The 20,411-nt window shown below is 41.5% G+C and overlaps 1 protein-coding gene across 1 annotated transcript; it reads left to right on the top strand.

The window, feature by feature from the left end:
• The first annotated feature begins 2,801 nt into the window (after positions 1–2,801).
• NAE1 (NEDD8 activating enzyme E1 subunit 1) lies at positions 2,802–20,411 on the top strand. Its single transcript, XM_075189024.1, has 20 exons — positions 2,802–2,901; positions 4,356–4,459; positions 6,968–7,028; positions 8,703–8,733; positions 9,512–9,583; positions 10,367–10,446; positions 10,540–10,649; positions 10,879–10,988; positions 12,486–12,548; positions 12,637–12,700; positions 12,782–12,873; positions 13,573–13,632; positions 13,728–13,861; positions 14,919–14,994; positions 15,540–15,579; positions 16,813–16,899; positions 17,056–17,148; positions 18,311–18,425; positions 19,590–19,639; positions 20,107–20,411. The coding sequence occupies exons 1-20, from the start codon at positions 2,858–2,860 to the stop codon at positions 20,214–20,216; spliced, it is 1,596 nt and encodes a 531-aa protein (XP_075045125.1). The 5' UTR covers positions 2,802–2,857; the 3' UTR covers positions 20,217–20,411.

The following is a 20,411-nucleotide window of genomic DNA, read 5'->3' as shown; positions in this document are numbered from 1 at the left end:
AGGAGGCTTGCACTGGTTAGCAAATTTTACACAGCGGAAACTTGGACATCACAACACAAGGCCAGAGACACCCAGTCCATAGGGAGGGACTGGGTGTCTCTGGCTCTCGCTCTCTGTCCCGAGAGAGAGAGCGAGGGAGAGAGGGAAAGAGAGAGGGAGGGAGAAAGAGGGAGAGAGAGAGAGAGAGGGAGGGAGAAAGAGGGAGAGAGAGAGAGGGAGGGAGAAAGAGGGAGAGAGCGAGAGAGAGTGAGAGCGAGGGAGGGAGAGAGAGAGGGAGAGAGAGAGGGAGAGAGAGAGAGAGGGAGGGAGAAAGAGGGAGAGAGTGAGAGCGAGGGAGGGAGAGAGAGAGAGAGGGAGGGAGGGAGGGAGGGAGAAAGAGGGAGAGAGAGAGAGGGAGGGAGAAAGAGAGAGAGAGTGAGAGCGAGGGAGAGAGAGAGAGGGAGAGAGAGAGAGGGAGGGAGAAAGAGGGAGAGAGTGAGAGGGAGAGAGAGAGAGGGAGGGAGGGAGAAAGAGGGAGAGAGCGTGAGAGAGTGAGAGCGAGGGAGAGAGAGAGAGGGGGAGGGAGAAAGAGGGAGAGAGAGAGAGAGAGGGAGAGAGCGTGAGAGAGTGAGAGCGAGGGAGGGAGAGAGCGAAAGAGTGAGGGAGGGAGAAAGAGGGAGAGAGCGAGAGAGAGTGAGAGCGAGGGAGGGAGAGAGAGAGAGAGAGGGAAGGAGAAAGAGGGAGAGAGAGAGAGGGAGGGAGAAAGAGGGAGAGAGCGAGGGAGGGAGAGAGAGAGAGAGAGAGAGGGGGAGGGAGAAAGAGGGAGAAAGAGAGAGGGAGGGAGAAAAAGGGTGAGAGCAAGAGAAAGTGAGAGCGGGGGAGGGAGAGAGAGGGAGGGAGAGAGAGAGGGAGAGAGAGAGAGAGGGAGAGAGAGAGGGAGGGAGAAAGAGGGAGAGAGCGAGAGAGAGTGAGAGCGAGGGAGGGAGAGAGAGAGAGAGAGAGGGAGGGAGGAAGAGGGAGAGAGAGAGAGGGAGGGAGAAAGAGAGAGAGAGTGAGAGCGAGGGAGAGAGGGAGAGAGAGGGAGAGAGAGAGAGGGAGGGAGAAAGAGGGAGAGAGCGAGAGAGAGTGAGAGCGAGGGAGGGAGAGAGAGAGAGAGAGGGAGGGAGAAAGAGGGAGAGAGAGAGAGGGATGGAGAAAGAGGGAGAGAGAGAGCGAGGGAGGCAGAGAGAGAGAGAGAGGGAGGAAGAGGGAGAGAGAGAGAAGGAGGGAGAAAGAGGGAGAGAGCGAGAGAGAGTGAGAGCGAGGGAGGGAGAGAGCGAGAGAATGAGAGGGAGAGAAAAAGAGCGAAGGAGGGAGAGAGCCAGGGAGGGAGAGACAGCCAGGGAAGGAAAGAGAGTGAGGGAGGTAGAGGGGGAGCGAGAGTGAGGGAGGGAGTCCCCAATTTCTATGACCAGGATTTAACAATTTGCCTCTGAAAACTTTTGCCCCCAGAAAATATATTTTTTCAATACTGCAGAACATAAATTTATCTTTTTCTCCATGTTAGGTGCGATCCTTACCACATATGTCCCAACTGTCCCATTTTAAGCGGGACAGTCCCAATCTGAGGGGACTGTCGAGACTACCGGAAAGTTGGGATGACCACAAAACTACAACACACTTGTCCAGATCTGGCCTGGGACTAATGTCCCGAGGGACTGTATTTCATCATGTACTTTTCATTCTCTGAGTTAATATTTTTCAAGTTCTAGTATTTAAAATGTACAGTATGTTATAACGAAATTCAGTAAACATAATGTGATGGTAATATTTGTGCCCAAAGGCCCAGCAACATCGTGTCTCACATAAGATGATCAGATCACTGACTCAGCAGCTCATTTTTTTCACTTTAAAGTGAAAGATGGTGTTAATCAAAGAACGGCTCGGTTCACCCAATTCCTCCCATCAAAATAAACTAAATTTTGCACCCCAGCAGCCCCCGTCACTTCACATGCCGTCCTCTTACCCATACATGACTCAAATGCGCAAAACATAGGTCACATAACGTCACAAGATGTAATGTTCACTGCTGTCCTGCATATTCTCAGTGTTACTGCTTGTCTGTCACTTCTTGTGACACTAACCTGATGAGCATCTTGATTGGCTAATTCTGAAACTAATTTTCACAGCTGCCACTTCGGTACCCAGTCCCATAGAGGTGTCCCAGAGGGGTGGATAGCCGGGCATCAAAGTCTGCAATGAAACACAGAAACAGATTATTATACTGATGATAAAACATTGAGATGAGAGTAGAGAGACACAGTTATCAAACATGGTACCAAATGTAGTAACATCTCAGAGATAATGCTAGATAGTAAAAAGCACATTTTAAGTTGTTTAAATATGTAAATGTTAACATTCAATTTTACTACATTAAAAGTAATATATTTGATGTGACCCAATTTAAGTAGTTTGTTATACGTTACATTCCCTTTGTCTGTGCAATATTGTGTTTTGTTTTTATTACAACTATTTAAAATCAACATATCATTGTCATTTCTTTTTTTCAATAGAATGCAATGAGGCACGTTTTTGCAAAACTGGTATGAATGATAGGCCAGAGGCAGACAATGCATGCTTGGAGTTGTAGTCCCACAACAGGTACAGGGAACCTACAATGTATCAGTGTATGAGGAAACTGGATAAGAAAAAGTGAGTGGAGAAAATCTGAGCTAGAAATCTCTCTTATTGATAATGGCATCTTATAATACAGAGTACATATTTCGCCCCCTCCTGGCTGAGACTGAAACTGCGCCTGTGACCGTATAGCTAGTGAGGCTGAGCGCCACCTGGTGGCGGAGAGTGAGAAGTGCTCGTGGTTTACTTCCGGGTGAGAATCATGGCGGCTATAGTAAAGGAGCAGAAATATGACAGACAGCTCAGGTACAGCGTATTGTATCCTGCAATGTATAGTCCTTGTTTATTATTGTGTGCCCAGTATGATGTCACTGTGTGGGTATATGTGTATATTTTGTAGACATAACACTATAGTGTATGTATGTACTTTGCTGTGCATAATCTGAACAAACCTTAAAGTGCATTACATGCTCATGTTTTACACAGTACATTTGTATACCTTATATGCACCATATTGCATTTTCTTATTCACATGCAGTGTATTGTATACCATGTTTGCACCATACATTTTATTGCATGCTTCTATTCTCCCCATACAAGGTATTGTTTACTTCATCCACAGTATGTAGTGTATTATATATTGCTCTTCATACCCTACTAGAATTGTATACTTTTATATATTGCATACAGTGTATCACACTCTTGCCAATTGTAAAGTGGTACGGAATCTGCTGGCGCTATATAAGTAAATGATGATGGTTATATAATATGCTCATCTGCACACCATACAGTGTACTGCAAGTTGCTGTTCGTAACTTATTAGTGTTGAATACTTAATATATTGGATGCAGTGTATTTACCTTATCCACACTACAGTTTCTGTTGATAACTTACTAGCACTGTATACTTAATATACTGCATACAGTGTATTGTTTACCTTACTCACACTATACAGTGAATCACACTCTCCTATATATATATACACATTATATAATATACTCCTCTGCACACCATACAGTATATTGCATGTCGCTGTTTATAGCCTACTAGTACTGTATACTTTATATACTGCATACAGTGTATTGTTTACCATATCCACACTATACAGTGCATCCCACACTCTTATATACACGTTATATAATAAGCTCCTATGCATCCCTACAGTGTATTGTATACCTTATGTGCACCAAACATTATTATTAATATTTATATAAAAATAATGCAGTACTGTGTTAATAATAATGTTTATTCACACCAGTCCCTGCACCAGTGGAGTTTACAGTCTAGTTTCCCTGTCACGGGTGGATGCATTGAATTGGCATAGAGCTAATTTAGGTAAAAGTCAATGAACCTACTAGTATGTTTTTGGACTTTGGGAGGAAAATGACTCGGACAAAGGGTGGACATACAAACTCCACATTTGTGCCCCAATAGATCACTTACAAATACTGTATTTACTATAGTGTAAAATGTGCACTGAACCACGGTAACCAAACAGCTTTTTTCCCAAGTTGAACAATGAAAACCAGTGTCTGGCTGCTATGTTTTGCATCTAAATGTAATGTTAGTAAATAAGCTCAATTGTTTATTGAGCATTCCTTGCATGTTATTTTATTGTTTTTCTTTTTTTTTTTACCAGACGCATTTTATAAATACCTAGTATACTCATCAATATGCCACATGTACACCCTCCAGTTCTTATCCAACACACTGATAATGTTACTCATGATGTACTTGGTTTTTTGTTATTTACTATGCAGGTTATGGGGTGACCACGGCCAGGAAGCCCTGGAATCGGCTCATGTTTGCCTGATAAATGCCACAGCCACTGGCACAGAGATCCTGAAGAACTTAGTGCTGCCTGGTGAGTAGACACCTGGGGGTAAATGTATCAAGCTGTGAGTTTCCGGCCAGTTTGAAAAGTGAAGACGTTGCCTATAGCAACCAATCAGATTCTATCTGTCATTTTGTAGAATGTTCTAAATAAATAATAACTAGAATCTGATTGGTAGCTATAGGCAACATCTCCACTTTTTAAACCCTCCGGAAACTCGCAGCTTGATCAGTTTAGCCCCCTGATCTTCTTATTGTTCCATGACAACATCACTAAGATATACAAGTAATACACAGTGTTGTGGATACATTACAAATGTTACAATGAGTTTTTCTTACAGCTAAAAACATTTCCTACATCCTATTGCCAGTCATTAATTTATACCTGTAAGATTTCTCACTGTGACATTGTGCTACTTTCTTTTGTTAACAAACACAAGCCCTACGTAGTTTCACAATCAGAATTAAAATACAGCAGGAAGAGCGAAATTAATTGAACCAGGATACTTTGTTTCTCAGAGATCTGTTTCTGAAGCCATGGGCAACTCTGTAGAATTTTTTTTTCAGAACTTTTTTTTTTTTCCAAGAGGTGGCCAACCTAGTTCCTTGGCATTCAGGGATGGCACGTGCATCAGGTGAACCAGGCTATGCGCCTGTCACTCAGATCACAGCACACATGGACTATGGGCGGCAGAGGGGAGAAATGTCATAGAGCGTACAGACACAATATATTATTTACATGTATCTGAGCGCTGTATGCACAGTGCAGGTGGCCACTTTGAGAGTGTAACCCATCAATTATTAGAACTAGTGATATTACTGAGGCATGAGGCATTCTCATGCAGTGGAGGATTCAGAGGGGGGCGATCGGGGATATAACCCCCCTTAGCAGGGACGGGCTGCCTGAGGCCGTGCAATGTATATACTGTATACACCTATCAGCTACAACATTAAAACCACCAGCCTAGTATTGTGTAGGTTCCCCTTGTGCCCCAAAACAGCTCTGACCCGTCGAGGCATGGAACCCACAAGACCTCTGAGGGTGTCCTGTGGTATCTGGCACCAAGATGTTAGCAGATCAATTGCAAGTAGCGAGGTGGGGCTTCCATGGTTTGGACTTGTTTATCCAGCACATCCCACAGATGCTCGGTCGGATTGAGATCTGGGGAATTTGGAGGCCAAGTCAACACCTTGATCTCTTTGTCATGTTCCTCAAACCATTCCTGAATAATCTTTACAGTGTGGCAGGGCGCAATATCCTGCTGAAAGAGGCCACTGCCATCAGGGAATACCGTTGTCATGATGTACTTGGGTGTACTTGGTCTGCAACAATGTTTAGGTAGTTGGTACGTGTCGCAGTAACATCCACATGAATGTCATGACCCAAGGTTTCCCAGCAGAACACTACCAAGAGCATCACACTGTCTCCACCAGCTTGTCTTCTTCCCATAGTGCATCCTGGTGCCGTCTCTTCACCAGGTAAACGACACACGGGGCATCCGTCCGTCCACATGATGTAAATAAAGTTGTAATTCATCAGAGCAGGACACCTTCTTCTATTCCTCTATGGTCCAGTTCTGGCGCTCATGTGCCCATTGTAGGGACTTTAGGTGGTGGACAGGGGTCAGCATGGGCACTCTGACCGGTTTGCGGCTACACAGCAAGCTGCAATGCACTATGTGTTCTGACACCTTTCTATCATAGCCGGCATTAACTTTTTCAGCAATTTGTGCTGCAGTAGCTCTTCTGTGAGTTTGGACCAGACGGGCTATCCTTTGCTCCCCATGCGGATCAGTGAGCATTGGGCGCCCATGACCCTGTCATCAACTGTCCTTCCTTGGACCACATTTGGTAGGTACTAACCACTGCATACACCCACAAGACCTGCCCTTTTGAGATGCTCTGACCCAGTCGTCTAGTCACTTGCTGCCCAATATATCCCACCCCTTGTCAGGTGCTATTATAATGAGATAATCATTGTTTTTCCCTTCACTTGTCAGTGGTTTAAAGTTGTGGCTGATCGGTGTCCATGTGCCTGTCTGCTGAGAATCCTTCCGCCTGCTCTGATTATGTTCTAAACACAATCAGAGTTTCTGTGCAGCGCTCTCTGCCCCCTGTCACTGCCGGCAGACGCGTGTACACAGTGTGTGGCTGCAATCAGCCCGTTCTGCTAAGTACTGCTAAGATTGAAACAAGGCACTAACTCAGACAATGTAGGTCCACCCCTGTTCACATGTATATTGGTTCAGTCCACAAAATGGATAGATCAATATAATTGCCAGGTAAAAGCTACTAACTCTCATCTAAGAAGACAAATAAAAAATAGTAAGCTAGTCAGAGTCGGGGGTTCTTCTATAACATACACCATATGCCTGTATATGTCTTTTATTATCATGTTAGAAGCTACGATAATATAATAAAGCCGCTGTTTACTGTCCCCGCCTTATACGTCTATAAATGTGACCATTTTCTATACACCCTAAATTTAACTGCGCTGTGTTCATTGTATTTGTTTGATCTCTTACGCTCTGTTTTCCAGGTATTGGCTGCTTCACAATTGTGGACGGTAATGTAGTTAGCGGGGAGGACGTCGGTAACAAGTAAGTCTCCTTTCACTAAGAAAAGATATACCATAACGCAATGGACGCTTCATATAACATACAGAAAGTCTTCAGTAGCGCTTCACAATCCTCTATTAAACTGGGATCTAATTTGGAAATCCTAGTAAGAGACTGTACATCTCATAACGGATCTGAAGGTGATGTCTTACTTTAGTTCCGAGATCTAGAACACATGGAATGTTCGTTTATCTCTGTCTCACGCAAGGTTCTATTCGCGAGGTATTGGTTCACATAGCCGCAAATAGGTTTTTGTCTTAAATACAAATGTGACACCTAACAGCCCCTTGTATGTTGTTATATGAGAGCCCCACTTTCTTTATGGACATTGGATATAAGAGTCTCATTCACCTATAATTCAAAACAACCCCTAATTATCCCAATCCTTGATGGTAAATACATCTCCAATACCAAGGACATATACTTAGTCCATTATTAATGCATGCACTCAAAATGTGGGGTCTGTATAACTTAATTTTTGAACCATTGGCATGCTGCTATGAAATTCACTTATTGCAGTGTCCCTTATAATATTCGACAAATATGTGTTTAAAATATCGCAATACAAATATACGTTAAATCACAACAGAGAATCGTACATAGCAGGGAGAGGTTTTGGTTATATTTACTGATGTGTAACCTCTCTCAAAATTATCGTTTAAATGGGTGATTCATACAGTTCATGGTTTAGAACTTGATCCCAAGGTGATTCTTGCTCCCGTTTGATATTACGTGTATATAGCATATGGAATTCTTATGTATCTATGTCAGTTTAACCACCAGTTCTCCCAGACTTCCAGTAATGTGGGTGAGAACGATGTAATGTGTGACCTGGGCGGCCAATTGCTGACCATAGCTGCAGTGACATCACTTCAGAGGGCTCTTAGACATTGGGGGGGCAGGGTCTTCTTGGTGAAGTCAGCCCCCTCACTGTCACATCCAGGGTACAGCGGATCTAATCGGTAATAAGGCGGACCCATCTGCCCCTGTTCTATTTGCCCAGGGTTAAAAAAAACCAAAAACAACCATCCCTTTAAACAAAGTTAATAAGTAAATTTTGGGGTACATTTTTGAACCCCCACTTAATGCTCAACAGATGCGATAACCAGAAAAACTGATTTTGTTTGACTTCTGCAGCATTTGCATCATTTTAATTTAAAAATACATTCTGCTGACGAGCTGTTTCCTCAACTGTTACACCAGTGCATCTATAACCTGTTGTTTGTGTCGACCGCGCATGTTACACTCGTATAGTTCGTACAACTGAATCTACGGCCACAAGTATAAAACTCAATTTGTAACCGACAACTGTATTGCAGTGAGCTCAGTGTTTCCCGTGGCTGAGGATCGCACCCACAGGTCACTGTGATCATTGGGGGACAGTGTTACTGCCTAGCCTGGGCACCGTTACTGCTAATCCACTCGGGATTTTGTGGCAGACAGATGATAATTTTAAGTCATCACAGCCAAACTGGATCATGGAATCACCACATTTATGACCAGTGTAATGTTCTAATCGGCTACAGTGGTCCAGCCCCTGGCAAGCCGCACTTAGACGTAGGCTCTAGTGAAATGTGTAGAAATGACTGTAGAGCATTAGGTGCTCATTAGGCTGTTTTGTGTGAGATTTAATGTAAATCTGTGTCTCCCTTTTAGCTTCTTCCTCCAGAGAAGCAGCATTGGGAAGGTAAGATGCAGCTTGTTTTATTTTTTATTATATATATATATATATATATATATATATATATATATATATATATATATATATATATATATATAATTATTATTATTATTATTATTATTATTTTTTGGAATTAAAGCTTAAAAAGAGGTATCCATTTATAAAGTGTCCACCTTTTACCCCAAATACACTTGATGATGTATCTGTGATTCATTCACAAGGGCCTCTGGTCTCCCTGATTAGTCAGCTGGCTGTAATGTCCCTTCATGTATATATATTTGGCCATGTGCATATGAATTTGGAGACTATTTACCGTATCGGTCTATGTTTCCTGTGGGGAGCTGATTGCTGAAGATCTCAGACCCCAGAGGACTTATACTGCATACTTACCAACTTTACAATGTTGGTATCCGGGAGCCTGCGGGGGAGGTGGGCGTCATGGGGGGCGGGCCTCCAAAATCCGTGTCATTTTGGACCCGCCCCCATGACGTCATGACGCAAAATGCGTCATTTGACAGAGGGGGGTGGGGCCAAACGCCGCGATTCACCAGGAATCGCGGCGTTTGTGACCTAATTCTGCCCACTTCACTAGGAAGTGGGCAGATCCGGGATTTTGCCACACTCGCCCGGGAGTCCGGGAGACTCTCTCAAAATGCGGGAGTCTCCCGGACATTCCGGGAGAGTTGGCAAGTATGTTATACTGCAGTGAATACAAGGAAAGTGTGCTCATGTTGCTGCATGACATGCTCAAAAATATTTCTAATATTACTTGATTTATTGACAGAATCGGGCCCAGACCACCATGGAGCTACTGCAGGAGTTGAATGAAGATGTCACAGGACATTTCGTTCCTGAGGTTCGTAACTGATGGCAGATATTTATCCGTGAACTATTATTTGTTGGTCTCATACCAGATAATTTTCAAATCAGATCCATTCGGTTTAATCTTTTGGAAGTGCAAACGTTTGCTTCAGCCATCGGGGGACACAGGCAATAATTTCTTATAACCTTCCCCCAGGAATTGCTATTTACCGGCCTGTGAGTTGAGCTTCGCTTTGTAGCAGACAAAGAGTTCTTTCATATTCCTGTAGTAATTCTAGTGCAGATCCCTTTTCCTGGGATAGGAACGTCACTCTTATTTAGTAGATGTTTCTGTGTTCTAAGATCTTTGTGATACTCAGAGTGATGTCTATGTCTTCCAAATAGATGTAGAGGAAAATGGGCTGTATTAAAGTATCATTAAATATTTTTATTTAAAGTCAGTGGTAGAGTTGAACCTCACCCTGATGTCTGTGGCCCCCACTAAAAAGGATTTAATGGTACATGGGTTCAAAGGTGGTATATTAGTTGGTTTTATTATTTCTACTGTGGATAGTGTGTGGTACAGGTAGGCAATCTATGACTGTCCATAGACAATGCAGGTACAAGACACAGCATGCCCTGCCTATCTGTAGTTATAGGTTGTCTATCCTTCCTCTTATAAATACACATGTATTTGCATTGCTGATAGATGCAGCATTCTATGAAAAGTTTTACAGCCTTGTGCATAACGTCTGAATGATTCCTCTACAGCCATTATAGACTTTGGGCTGTGTCATTTTCAACCAACTTCCCTGTTCTATATGTTCATTTTCTGCAGAGCCCAGACCTACTCCTGGACAGCGATCCATCTTTCTTCTGCAAGTTCACCTTGGTGATCGCCACCCAGCTGCCGGAGAGGTAATATCTGCGTACTCACTGCGATCACCAACCTGTGTGACCCGTAGTTACTATACTGTGACTTTTAATCTCGCCCACCTGTGTTTGTTTCAGCACTTTGCTGCCATTGGCTGAAACCCTCTGGAACTATAATATTCCGCTCTTGATTTGCCGCCCATACGGTTTTATTGGCTACATGAGAATTATTGTAAAAGAACATACCGGTAAAATTATTATTCTTTTTTTTTTTTTAAATTACAAAATTATATTTCAAATGTCATTTTCTGTTTAGCTTTTTAGCACACTCTTTTGTTAATTTTGTGTGAGGGAGATCGCCCCTACTTCTGGGAGTCTCCCTGACATTCAGGGAGAGTTGGCAAAGTATGTGTGAGGGGATGGATGGCTGGATCTCTGTGGAATAACTAAGCATTGCTGTCCCCCTGTGACGTCCAGTTATAGAATCCCATCCTGATAATGCATTAGAGGATCTGAGGCTGGACCAGCCGTTCTCTGAACTGAAGGAGCATCTCCAGCTCTGTGACCTGGACCGTATGGAGAGAAAGGTATACCACAAACCCATGCATTTATTTATTAGGTATCAATATGGTCTTACAGAGGGGCCAGAGAAGTGATGCTTTTCCTATTTGTATGTTTATTAATTAATTTAGCAAATGAAAGTGTTCGATTAATAAAGTGGTACGAGCATAGCACGTAAGTTAAAGGGTATAACCGTGCATCATCATCATCACCACTTATTGGTATAGCGCCACTGATTCCGCAGCGCTGTACAGAGAACTCGCTCACATCAGTCCCTGCCCCATTGGAGCTTACAGTCTAAATTCCCTAACATAAAGACAGAGAGAGACTAGGGTCAATTTTGATAGCAGCCAATTAACCTACCAGTATGTTTTTGGAGTGTGGGAGGAAACCGGAGCACCCGGAGGAAACCCACGCAAACACGGGGAGAACATACAAGCTCCTCACAGATAAGGCCATGGTTGGGAATTGAACTCATGACCCCTGTGCTGTGAGGCAGAAGTGCTAACCACTAAACCACCATGCTGCCCATAATAATAATGGACATTGGACAAATAACAATGGACATTTAAACAATAGGTGCGGTGGTCCTATGGGACAGAGGGCCGTGGACACAGACCCTGCTGTCTAGTAAGTGACAGGAACATTCCATGTAGCAGGGGCCTCCCAGGTTCCCACATAGGGGGCTGCACATTGAACCACTAATGACTTCTGTTGGGCATCTTCTCCCAGATAAAGAGAACCTGTTACCTTCTAGGTAATATGTGTCCTGTTTGCTTTGGGTACACATTAAATTAAAAAATAAATCGGATTTAGTATGCTCCTTCCGTTCAGGAGAGAGCAACAATAATAGTGAGCCGGACAGCATTCTGCTCTATACCCTTTCAGCTGTCATTTAGCTCAACATGAAGAATGAACTACAATGTTCAGCCTTGGCCTACTTTCCACTTTAGCTTTGTTAAAAATTAAAGTTTAGTTAAGCATTGTCTTTCCTTTTAATGTTACAGCTTTTGTACGTTATCTGCTGTGCTACTGCTATAGGACAAAAAGCTGAAATGATGAAGCATTGCATGTCATGATTGCTCTGGCTTCACTTGTAGTTCTGCTGTGTGGGAATCTGCCAATGTGTGGAGCAGTTCTGTCTTCAAGGACACAATAACAACCTCTGGTTTGTGAACTGCCCCGGAGTTATGCTAGATAGAGAAGCACCAATCTTCTACCAGTTCATTTCATGGGAATGATTTAGCTCTTTAATATACAGATTTTGGTAGATATTACTGTCCAAAAATAGGTTTACTGGCGTTTGAAGGTACACACAGCTAAATATAATAGAATTAGGTACAGTAGATGCATTTCACTATTAAATATCTGATATAAGAAGTTATGCCACCTGTAGCGGACTCCAACATTCGTAATCCTCAGTGTCCCTGTTGTGCTGGGTTTTCCAATAGTTTGAGCCCAAAATTGCTGGTGGGCGTTCATGTGAAATAATTTCTTTTTGTACTACTCATATCTTTATGTAGGACCATATTCACACTCCATGGATCATCGTGGTTGCCAAATATTTAGAGAAATGGCGCCGGGAGGTATGTTTCCATCCACACGTCGCTGCGTTCCCTCCGCAGGCTGGTCAGTATGTTAACCCGCCTCTGACAGTTCTGTCGTCTGTTTTAGAACGACGGACAGATGCCCAAAAGTTACAAAGAAAAGGAACAGTTCCGAGATCTGATCAGACAAGGTATGTTCTTATAAAGGCTGCTCATTAAGGCCTCTGTCGAGTAACAATTATTGTCTCTAACCGGATTATATGGTGTCTCAGGTATCCTGAAGAATGAGAACGGAGTTCCTGAAGATGAGGAGAACTTCCATGAAGCGGTGAAGAATGTGAATACCGCATTAAACACCACAAAGGTTTGTCACAACTCTGTTCAGCTGCAAATTGTACATTGTGTTATATTTAGAGGACCCTAAAAAAAATCTGCATTTGTAGCCTGAAGGTAAATGCTAAAGCCTTGTCACATAGCTCTTATGTAGTGTGTAGAATAGTCGTGTATAGGAAGAAACATGGCAGCTCTTCCTGCAAGGGATATTACTGGTGAATCCACTAGTCTGCAGTCTGTGCAGAACATTTATTTTACCTAGTGGACTGCAAGCCACGCCCTCTGACTCAGGCTTCTGAATGATGCAAGATAGAGAAGCTCCGGCTTCCTAAGTAGCTTATGGAAATGTCTGTCTACGGCACTGGTGTCTGACAGGTCACGTGCTGGACATATTTATTTGAGTCTAACATCTTTAGGTGTTCCATGTGTATTGTTTAGTTCAGTAGTATAAAGGCTTCGACTATAGTAATGTTCAATGGTTGAATAATAGACACATCTCAGCGCTCATTTAATCATTGGCTTCAGACTGGAATTTGGCTGTGGCTGCTTGTGGGGCAGGAAATACTCCATATACATTTGGCTTTTTAACAAAACTGTAGTCAGTGTCCTACAGAACATTGCTTATTTGAAGAATAAAATTACATTTTTGAGATTAGAGATGATTCCATATTGCAGATTCTTTTCTTTAGTGGACCTGTGTTCATGGTTTTTGTGTCGTTCCTTTCCCCAGCTTCCCAGCAACATTAAAGACATTTTTAATGATGAGCGCTGCACAAATATTTCTCCGCAGGTAAGATGATCTTAGGACTTACTTTTAAAAAAAAATATGTGACTTGTTTTTTAATGACAACGATAATATTGTTAAAGCCTCTCTTTATATTCTAGTCCTCCCCATTTTGGATTTTGTCTCGAGCGGTTAAGGATTTTACAGAAGCTGAAGGGAAAGGGAATTTACCGCTGAGAGGAACAATTCCAGACATGATTTCAGACTCCGATAAATTCATTAAACTGCAGAATGTGTAAGTCTCTCTTGATTTTCAGCGATTGTGCTTTGTTTACCGCTTACCATATACACATTCACAATCTACAATGTGTGTCGGTGATCACATTTGTACAGTCATTCAATTGGTTTACAGAGGGGATGTAAATGGCTATAGGAAGTCACAATGCACAGGATTTTTGCTTCTATAATGTACACATTTTATTTTAAATAAACTGAGTTTAGACAAGATCTGGAGAAAGATTAAAAAAAAAAAGTGTGAGTCACGGCACACTGAACCAAGGGGATTAGGAAGGCTCGACTTACAGCGAGACGTATAACCCGTGTATGAGACGTGAAACAGTTATAATCATCTAAATCAAAGGCAATACCTTGCTCTATGACTCGGTGTGTCAAATAAGCAAAGTCCAGACATCCAGTCCAATGGTCACTTGTCTCATACCGCCGTCAGGTGGGTAATGCTCCAGCATCTAGTTGGTAAAGACAAGATCTTGTTTTCCCATCAGTCCATCCTGTGCTTTGTTTCAGGATCCATCTGCGTAAAACACTTGCCTGGTAGCCACCAGGTTGGCCCTGCCTACCGTTTCCAAGCTTGTCTGTGGTAGTGTACTCGCTTTGGCCTTTGGTAGGAGGGTCCTTCAGGCTGTGGTGACATTAAGCATCCTCCATCCTGTTCTCCGTAACTTTGGGACATGTGCGCCCGTACAGCTGAATGACAAAAGTGCTTTTTTTTATTGACCGTTAAAGTGGACTGAACCAATGTTTAGATTTACGTTCACTAGGAACTAGTAATATCACTTAGGCATAGTCAGTGATATCATTACTACTTTAGGGTTACTTCTGTACTGACCTTGATGGGGCGGTGACAGGAATATAGTGAGGGGAAGGAGGAACTTAGCCTAAAGGGTTAAGGTCTGTGCCTTGTGCATGATTTTGAGAAAAGGATATAGCGAAGAGTAAAAAATAAACAAACGCTTTAATGTTTAAATGTTTGTCAGGTACTTTTCTAATAAAGCTTACCCATTGTAAAGATGGCACATAATCACTTGATAATGTATTCACTGGTGTCTCTTTAGGTATCGGGAAAAGGCCAAGAATGACGCAGCAGCTGTAGAAAACTACATCTCCAAACTCCTGCAGTCTATTGGCAGAGTAAGTCTGTGACGTGTTAAAGGGACAATCTGTAATACTGAACTACCTGTAGTAATTGTAACTCAGAGACCTGTTATCCGTCATATGTACAATCATTACCATACAGTACCTGTGTTATTAATGTGTGTGAAGACTAAAGTACATCTTTATAAATGCAGTATTTGTACTCTGTATTTCTTCTACAGTTGTGTCTCTGACATACTATGCTTATAAAATTGTGTTCTCACTTAGATGTTTTCTTAATTGAAGCATCTGTATCCTATGAAGTCATGTACTCCTATTCATTTTAACTGTTATAAGCAGTAATTATTAACATTGATCTGTGGCTATAACTTCTCCAGCACAGTACACAGTTAGGAGTATACAGTTAGTGGTTCCAAATATTTATGCAGTGCACATAGGAGCTTACAATCTAGAAGGGTGGTCAGCTTGAAATTATAGTCTTCCAAATACAATACTATGATTATTTTGCTGGTTACATCATAGATATTGAGTCTTTGCACATTTAACATGGTTATTATTGAGTATCTGTCCTTTCATTGCAGCCCCCCGAAAGTATATCAGAAAGAGACATCCGCCTGTTTTGTAAGTTTCTTATTTTTTTCTGAATAATCTGTTTTGTTTTTTTTTATTATTGTCCTATCATTTATTGGTCTCCTAATAATATATTTCCATTATTGCAGTGGTTCTACACCCTAACATACCACAGTTTAGACTTTTCTCAGCTCTGTAGAGTAATGAATACAACGACCACAAGGTGGCAGTGTGTAGCTTTGTCTGACGGCTGACTTGAGCTGCTGTTTGCATCCTGCAGTATGATGTAAGAGTTATCTAAGTATTAATCCATCAGAGACATGGGGAAGATAGTTTAATTAGAAACAGTCAATGAAAAAGAGAGAGCATTAGTACAGGGTGATTCAAAAGTCGCAGTACACCCTTTTATTTCAAAAACTCTACAGGAAATTGGGAAACCTGAATACTCCAGTAAGGTATGGGTGACGTGGTCTATCTTTTACGGTATGTACCAAACATGGGCGCCATCTTGAAATCGGCCCAATTCCTGTAGAGTTTTTGAAATAAAAGGGTGTACTGCGACTTTTGAATCACCCTGTAGATCACATGTGTGTGCAAAGTGGAATGTTGGTTACACTTGTGTCAGCCTTGGTCCTTGCTCAGTGTATACTGCCGTGGTGGGTGAGACATGTACTTTAATTATAATCAAAAATATTTTTGTGATTGGATTGTAAGTCAGTAAGTGCGTGATTGGTCACTCACATTACAACTTTGATCTGACAAGGCAGGGAGACATTCTCAGTGTTTGTGCAGTGTAGATACAGAGTCGGTGGAATTTAATGTGCACATTCCAATCGGCTTCAGTTTGATCCTTTTGCAAGTACATTTTTTCAACAAAGACGATCTGATTAACCATGGATTTTGACACCTACATTTGATCGTTCTAGATAGATTGTTACCACACGTATCAACTACTTAACAATTTAAAAAAGCTATTAGATTTTTTTTTATTTTATTTTAAATTCTTTATTTGTTAGAAAGAGAAAATATAGCAGTACAGATTTTAATGCGTGTAGCTTGCTTGATGCTGACTGTACACTATGATAATGGGCAGCACGGTGGCTCAGTGGTTAGCACTTCTGTCTCTCACAGCACTGGGGTCATAAGTTCAATTCCTGACCATGGCCTTATCTGTGTGGAGTTTGTATGTTCTCCTCGTGTTTGCGTGGGCTTTCCTACGAGTGGTACATTGCTGGAACCTCATATTATGTATTGCACAGTAAATAATGGTCCTTTCTTGTCTAGGCAGAAACTGTGCTTTCCTCCGGGTTGTCCGCTGCAGATCTTTGGCAGAAGAGTATGGTTTGAACACTGCTAAAAAGGAAGACATTGGTAAGAGGACACAATAGAACCTTACCTGTGTGATTATTTACATGATGCTGATTTGTATTGTCTCAGTACTGTGTTGCGTGCGCAAGGGACAGTGAGAGTTTGGCAGTATGAAGAGCAACCTTTTTCAGCTGATTAGAACCTGCTCTTTTCTTCCAGTTTCCCTTATGGATAATCCCGACAATGAGATTGTCTTTTACCTGATGCTGAGAGCTGTGGACAGATTTCAGAAGCAGCATGGAAGATACCCAGGTAAATGATGCTCCCTCTGTTTATATTACACCTATAAATTGGTTTTACTGAATGCCCATATGTAATTGCCCAAAGTAATGAATCACAAATTCCTAATTCATTTTACAATTTGCTTTTGTCGAGAACCGTGTGTTCATTAAACTTGGATTCCAGCTGTGATCTGATTATGAGTTACGGTGCATGCTTAGTACAGGACACTTGAAGGGTTTTTAGACTTTAATCGGACAATCACAACGCACACACTTCAGTCAACTTGAATCCAGTCGCTTCTGGATGGTGATTTTCAGCTGAATATTATCGGATAAGCAAGTAATTTGGCCCTGTGCACATCTTTTGTATTGGTTAGATTATTTACCAATTTGACTTAGAAGCAGCAACAAACAAATAATTGAATTAAATGATTGGGTTGTAACATATATTCCCAGTTTATGAGTTCACGCTGTATGTGGCTGTCACTGAAAACTGTGTTATGTAATTTTACACACTAAGAAGCTACCTGAAGGAAACTTGTATTTTAGGTGTAGGTGTTATGTATTCTTTTATCCCTATATTTTAAGTACGTACCATGTGACTTCTTTTCTTGTGTCATTATTATTATTATTATTATTATTATTCTGCCTGTAACTGGACAGATTAGCACATGAACAGTTTGTCACAATACATTACTACCTCTATCTGACTTACATTTTTCCAATGTGATGGGGAGCTGTTATATTGTTATGTTATTATATATATTCTATAGAAAATAGCAGCATTGCTAAATTAGATCATTACAACTGTAAAAAAAAAAATCCCAGTCGTGAGACCTCTACAGATTACCAGACACGTGAAATGCTTAGAAGACATTGTGTAGTTGAAAGAAAAGTGTTTTAAGCTCCTGTATTCCACTGAATACTTCATTTTAGCTGCATTACACTAAAGTGTTAGTTACAATTGAGTTACAATGCCTATTGTATTTAAGATTGCATGTGCAGAGATGTGCAATTTTCATGCCTAGAACAGGACTCTTTTTAAGTTAACGATTTAAGTTCCACTACAGCTCTTTTGATGGCTTTTTATGAACTTGTCACTGAAATGAATGGAGTTCTGCTAGTATGGACTATGGTATGTGTGTTCACGCGCCTCTGTATGAGACAAAGTTCATACAAAAACTTTGTTGTAGGTGTCTACAACTACCAAATCGAGGGCGATTTTGGAAAACTGAAGACCTGTCTGAATGGTTTCCTCCAGGAATACGGGTTATCACTAAGTGTGAAGGACGACTATATCCAAGAATTGTAAGTGATTTTGTGTTTCTGGTGTCACTTCTCCTCGCCAGGGGTTTGCTAGGGGGGAGTGGGTTTAATACCCCCTCTCAGTGGGCGACCATGCAATATGTATAAAATGAAAGCTAACAATTATTTTTATTTCTTTGGCAAACTCCCTCAAACATTCCAAATTAAACTGTTGTAATCAACATTTTGTGGCTAACTTGCATCATCATCCAGTTTTTGTGGTCATGGGCCGGGCAGTAAATATTGGTCCCTTTTTAAGCCATTTATTTAGCTCGCCAGATGTGTCCAATTTGTCATCCACAAATTTTTTTGTCTGATGGCTGTACTGAATGGCAATAACCAGCCACATTTATCTTTCAATCGGATGTGCAAGTTTGATTGCATCTATATCCGGTATAGTGTTTGTTTTGGGGCCATAAGTGTGGTGATGTTGGATAGAAAACAGTTCACGTTACCTTGTAATAACCAGGCAGTATTCGGGGACCCGTAAGCCTAAGGCCGGTTACCCACTGACGTTTGAGCAACACAAGTTCAAACACCCGTGGAACCATATGTCAAACACCTTTGCAACTTGTAGTTTTATTCTTGTTTGGTGGAGGAGGGGAGCACTAACTCTATATTTGTAAATGATTCTAACTTTTTCAGGTAAAACATTTTGTTGTATAGATTTTCTCTTAGGGGAAATTGATTACAGTGATAGGGTTATAAACAAGACTGGTGACAGAGATTACACAAATCTGTCAAACAAGGAAGTCAGACTCGGATAATTTATTGCCGTATACGCAGGAAAATATAAATTTGTTTGACACAGAAGGGTCAGTACCGCTGCTTACATGAAATGTCGGTAACACCACTTATATGACGTCACATTGTCCTCCTGGTTGTCCAGACTTTCGACCCCCTGACAGCAGCGCACATCTAAATAACACAGCAGGGAAATCATTCAGCGTCGTGTTTTCAACAGAAGAATGACTTGAAAGCAGAGAACACAAGTAACAGGCTAAATATAACCATGGACTGAGCCCCTCGGGTTAAACAGACACCCAGGTTCTCTTGTGCAGGCAGAGTGATGAGATCGGTCTGGACAACTGTCTTGCAGGAAGTAGGTCAGGAGCTGAGAGCTGTCTGCAGCTCGGTGGTAATTGTCTGCAATCTCTTCTTTTCCAGCTGTCGATACGGAGCTGCAGAGCCTCATACCATTGCTTCATTCTTAGGAGGTAAATTAAAGAAAGGTGGATGGGGAAATAGACTTTTTAATAAACACAGCTGTTGTTTTGCTCACATATTATAAAGTTATTAAAAGACCATTTTACGCATAGTTGTTGCAGTACCATCCCAGAAGATGTACGTGTAGATCTGCTGGGCCAGTCTGGTCCTATTTCACTTAATTGTCTAACATCGCACTGTTTGTGTGTGCAACCAATCAGATTCTAGCTGTCATTTATTTAGTACATTCTACAAAATGACAGCTAGAACCTGATTGGTTGCTATAGACAACATCTCCACTTTTTCAAACCCGCAGTTTAGTAAATATACCCCTGAGAGTCTGTCCAGAGGAGATTAGACACCTTTAATTTCCCTGCCGTGAATAAACCCCTAGACCTGTATATCCAACATACCACACCTCAAATAAAATGTAATTGTTGACTTACAACTTTTAATTCCATTTTTCTTTTTCTTTCAGGGACTGCTGCTCAAGAGGCTATAAAAATAATAACAAAACAATTTGTTATATTTAATAACACCTTTATCTACAACGCTATGTTACAAACGTCTGCAACTTTCCGGCTGTAGACCCAATATAAAGAGTCTGTTGTACATGTAGCACTTTTGTTCATCTCTGTACATTAGCATTGTTTTGTGTCCCCGATTTAGATGTTGTATAATAAAATATTGATTTCCTCAATACAGCATCGCTCAATAAACTATTTGGCATTTTTTTAATTATCTGATGCTGTTTGTTGGCAATAAAAATATTCTTTGTAGAGA

This window comes from Mixophyes fleayi, chromosome 10 (genome assembly GCF_038048845.1).
Source record: "Mixophyes fleayi isolate aMixFle1 chromosome 10, aMixFle1.hap1, whole genome shotgun sequence".
NCBI lineage: Eukaryota > Metazoa > Chordata > Amphibia > Anura > Limnodynastidae > Mixophyes > Mixophyes fleayi.
This window is presented reverse-complemented; position numbering and strand designations above follow the sequence as displayed.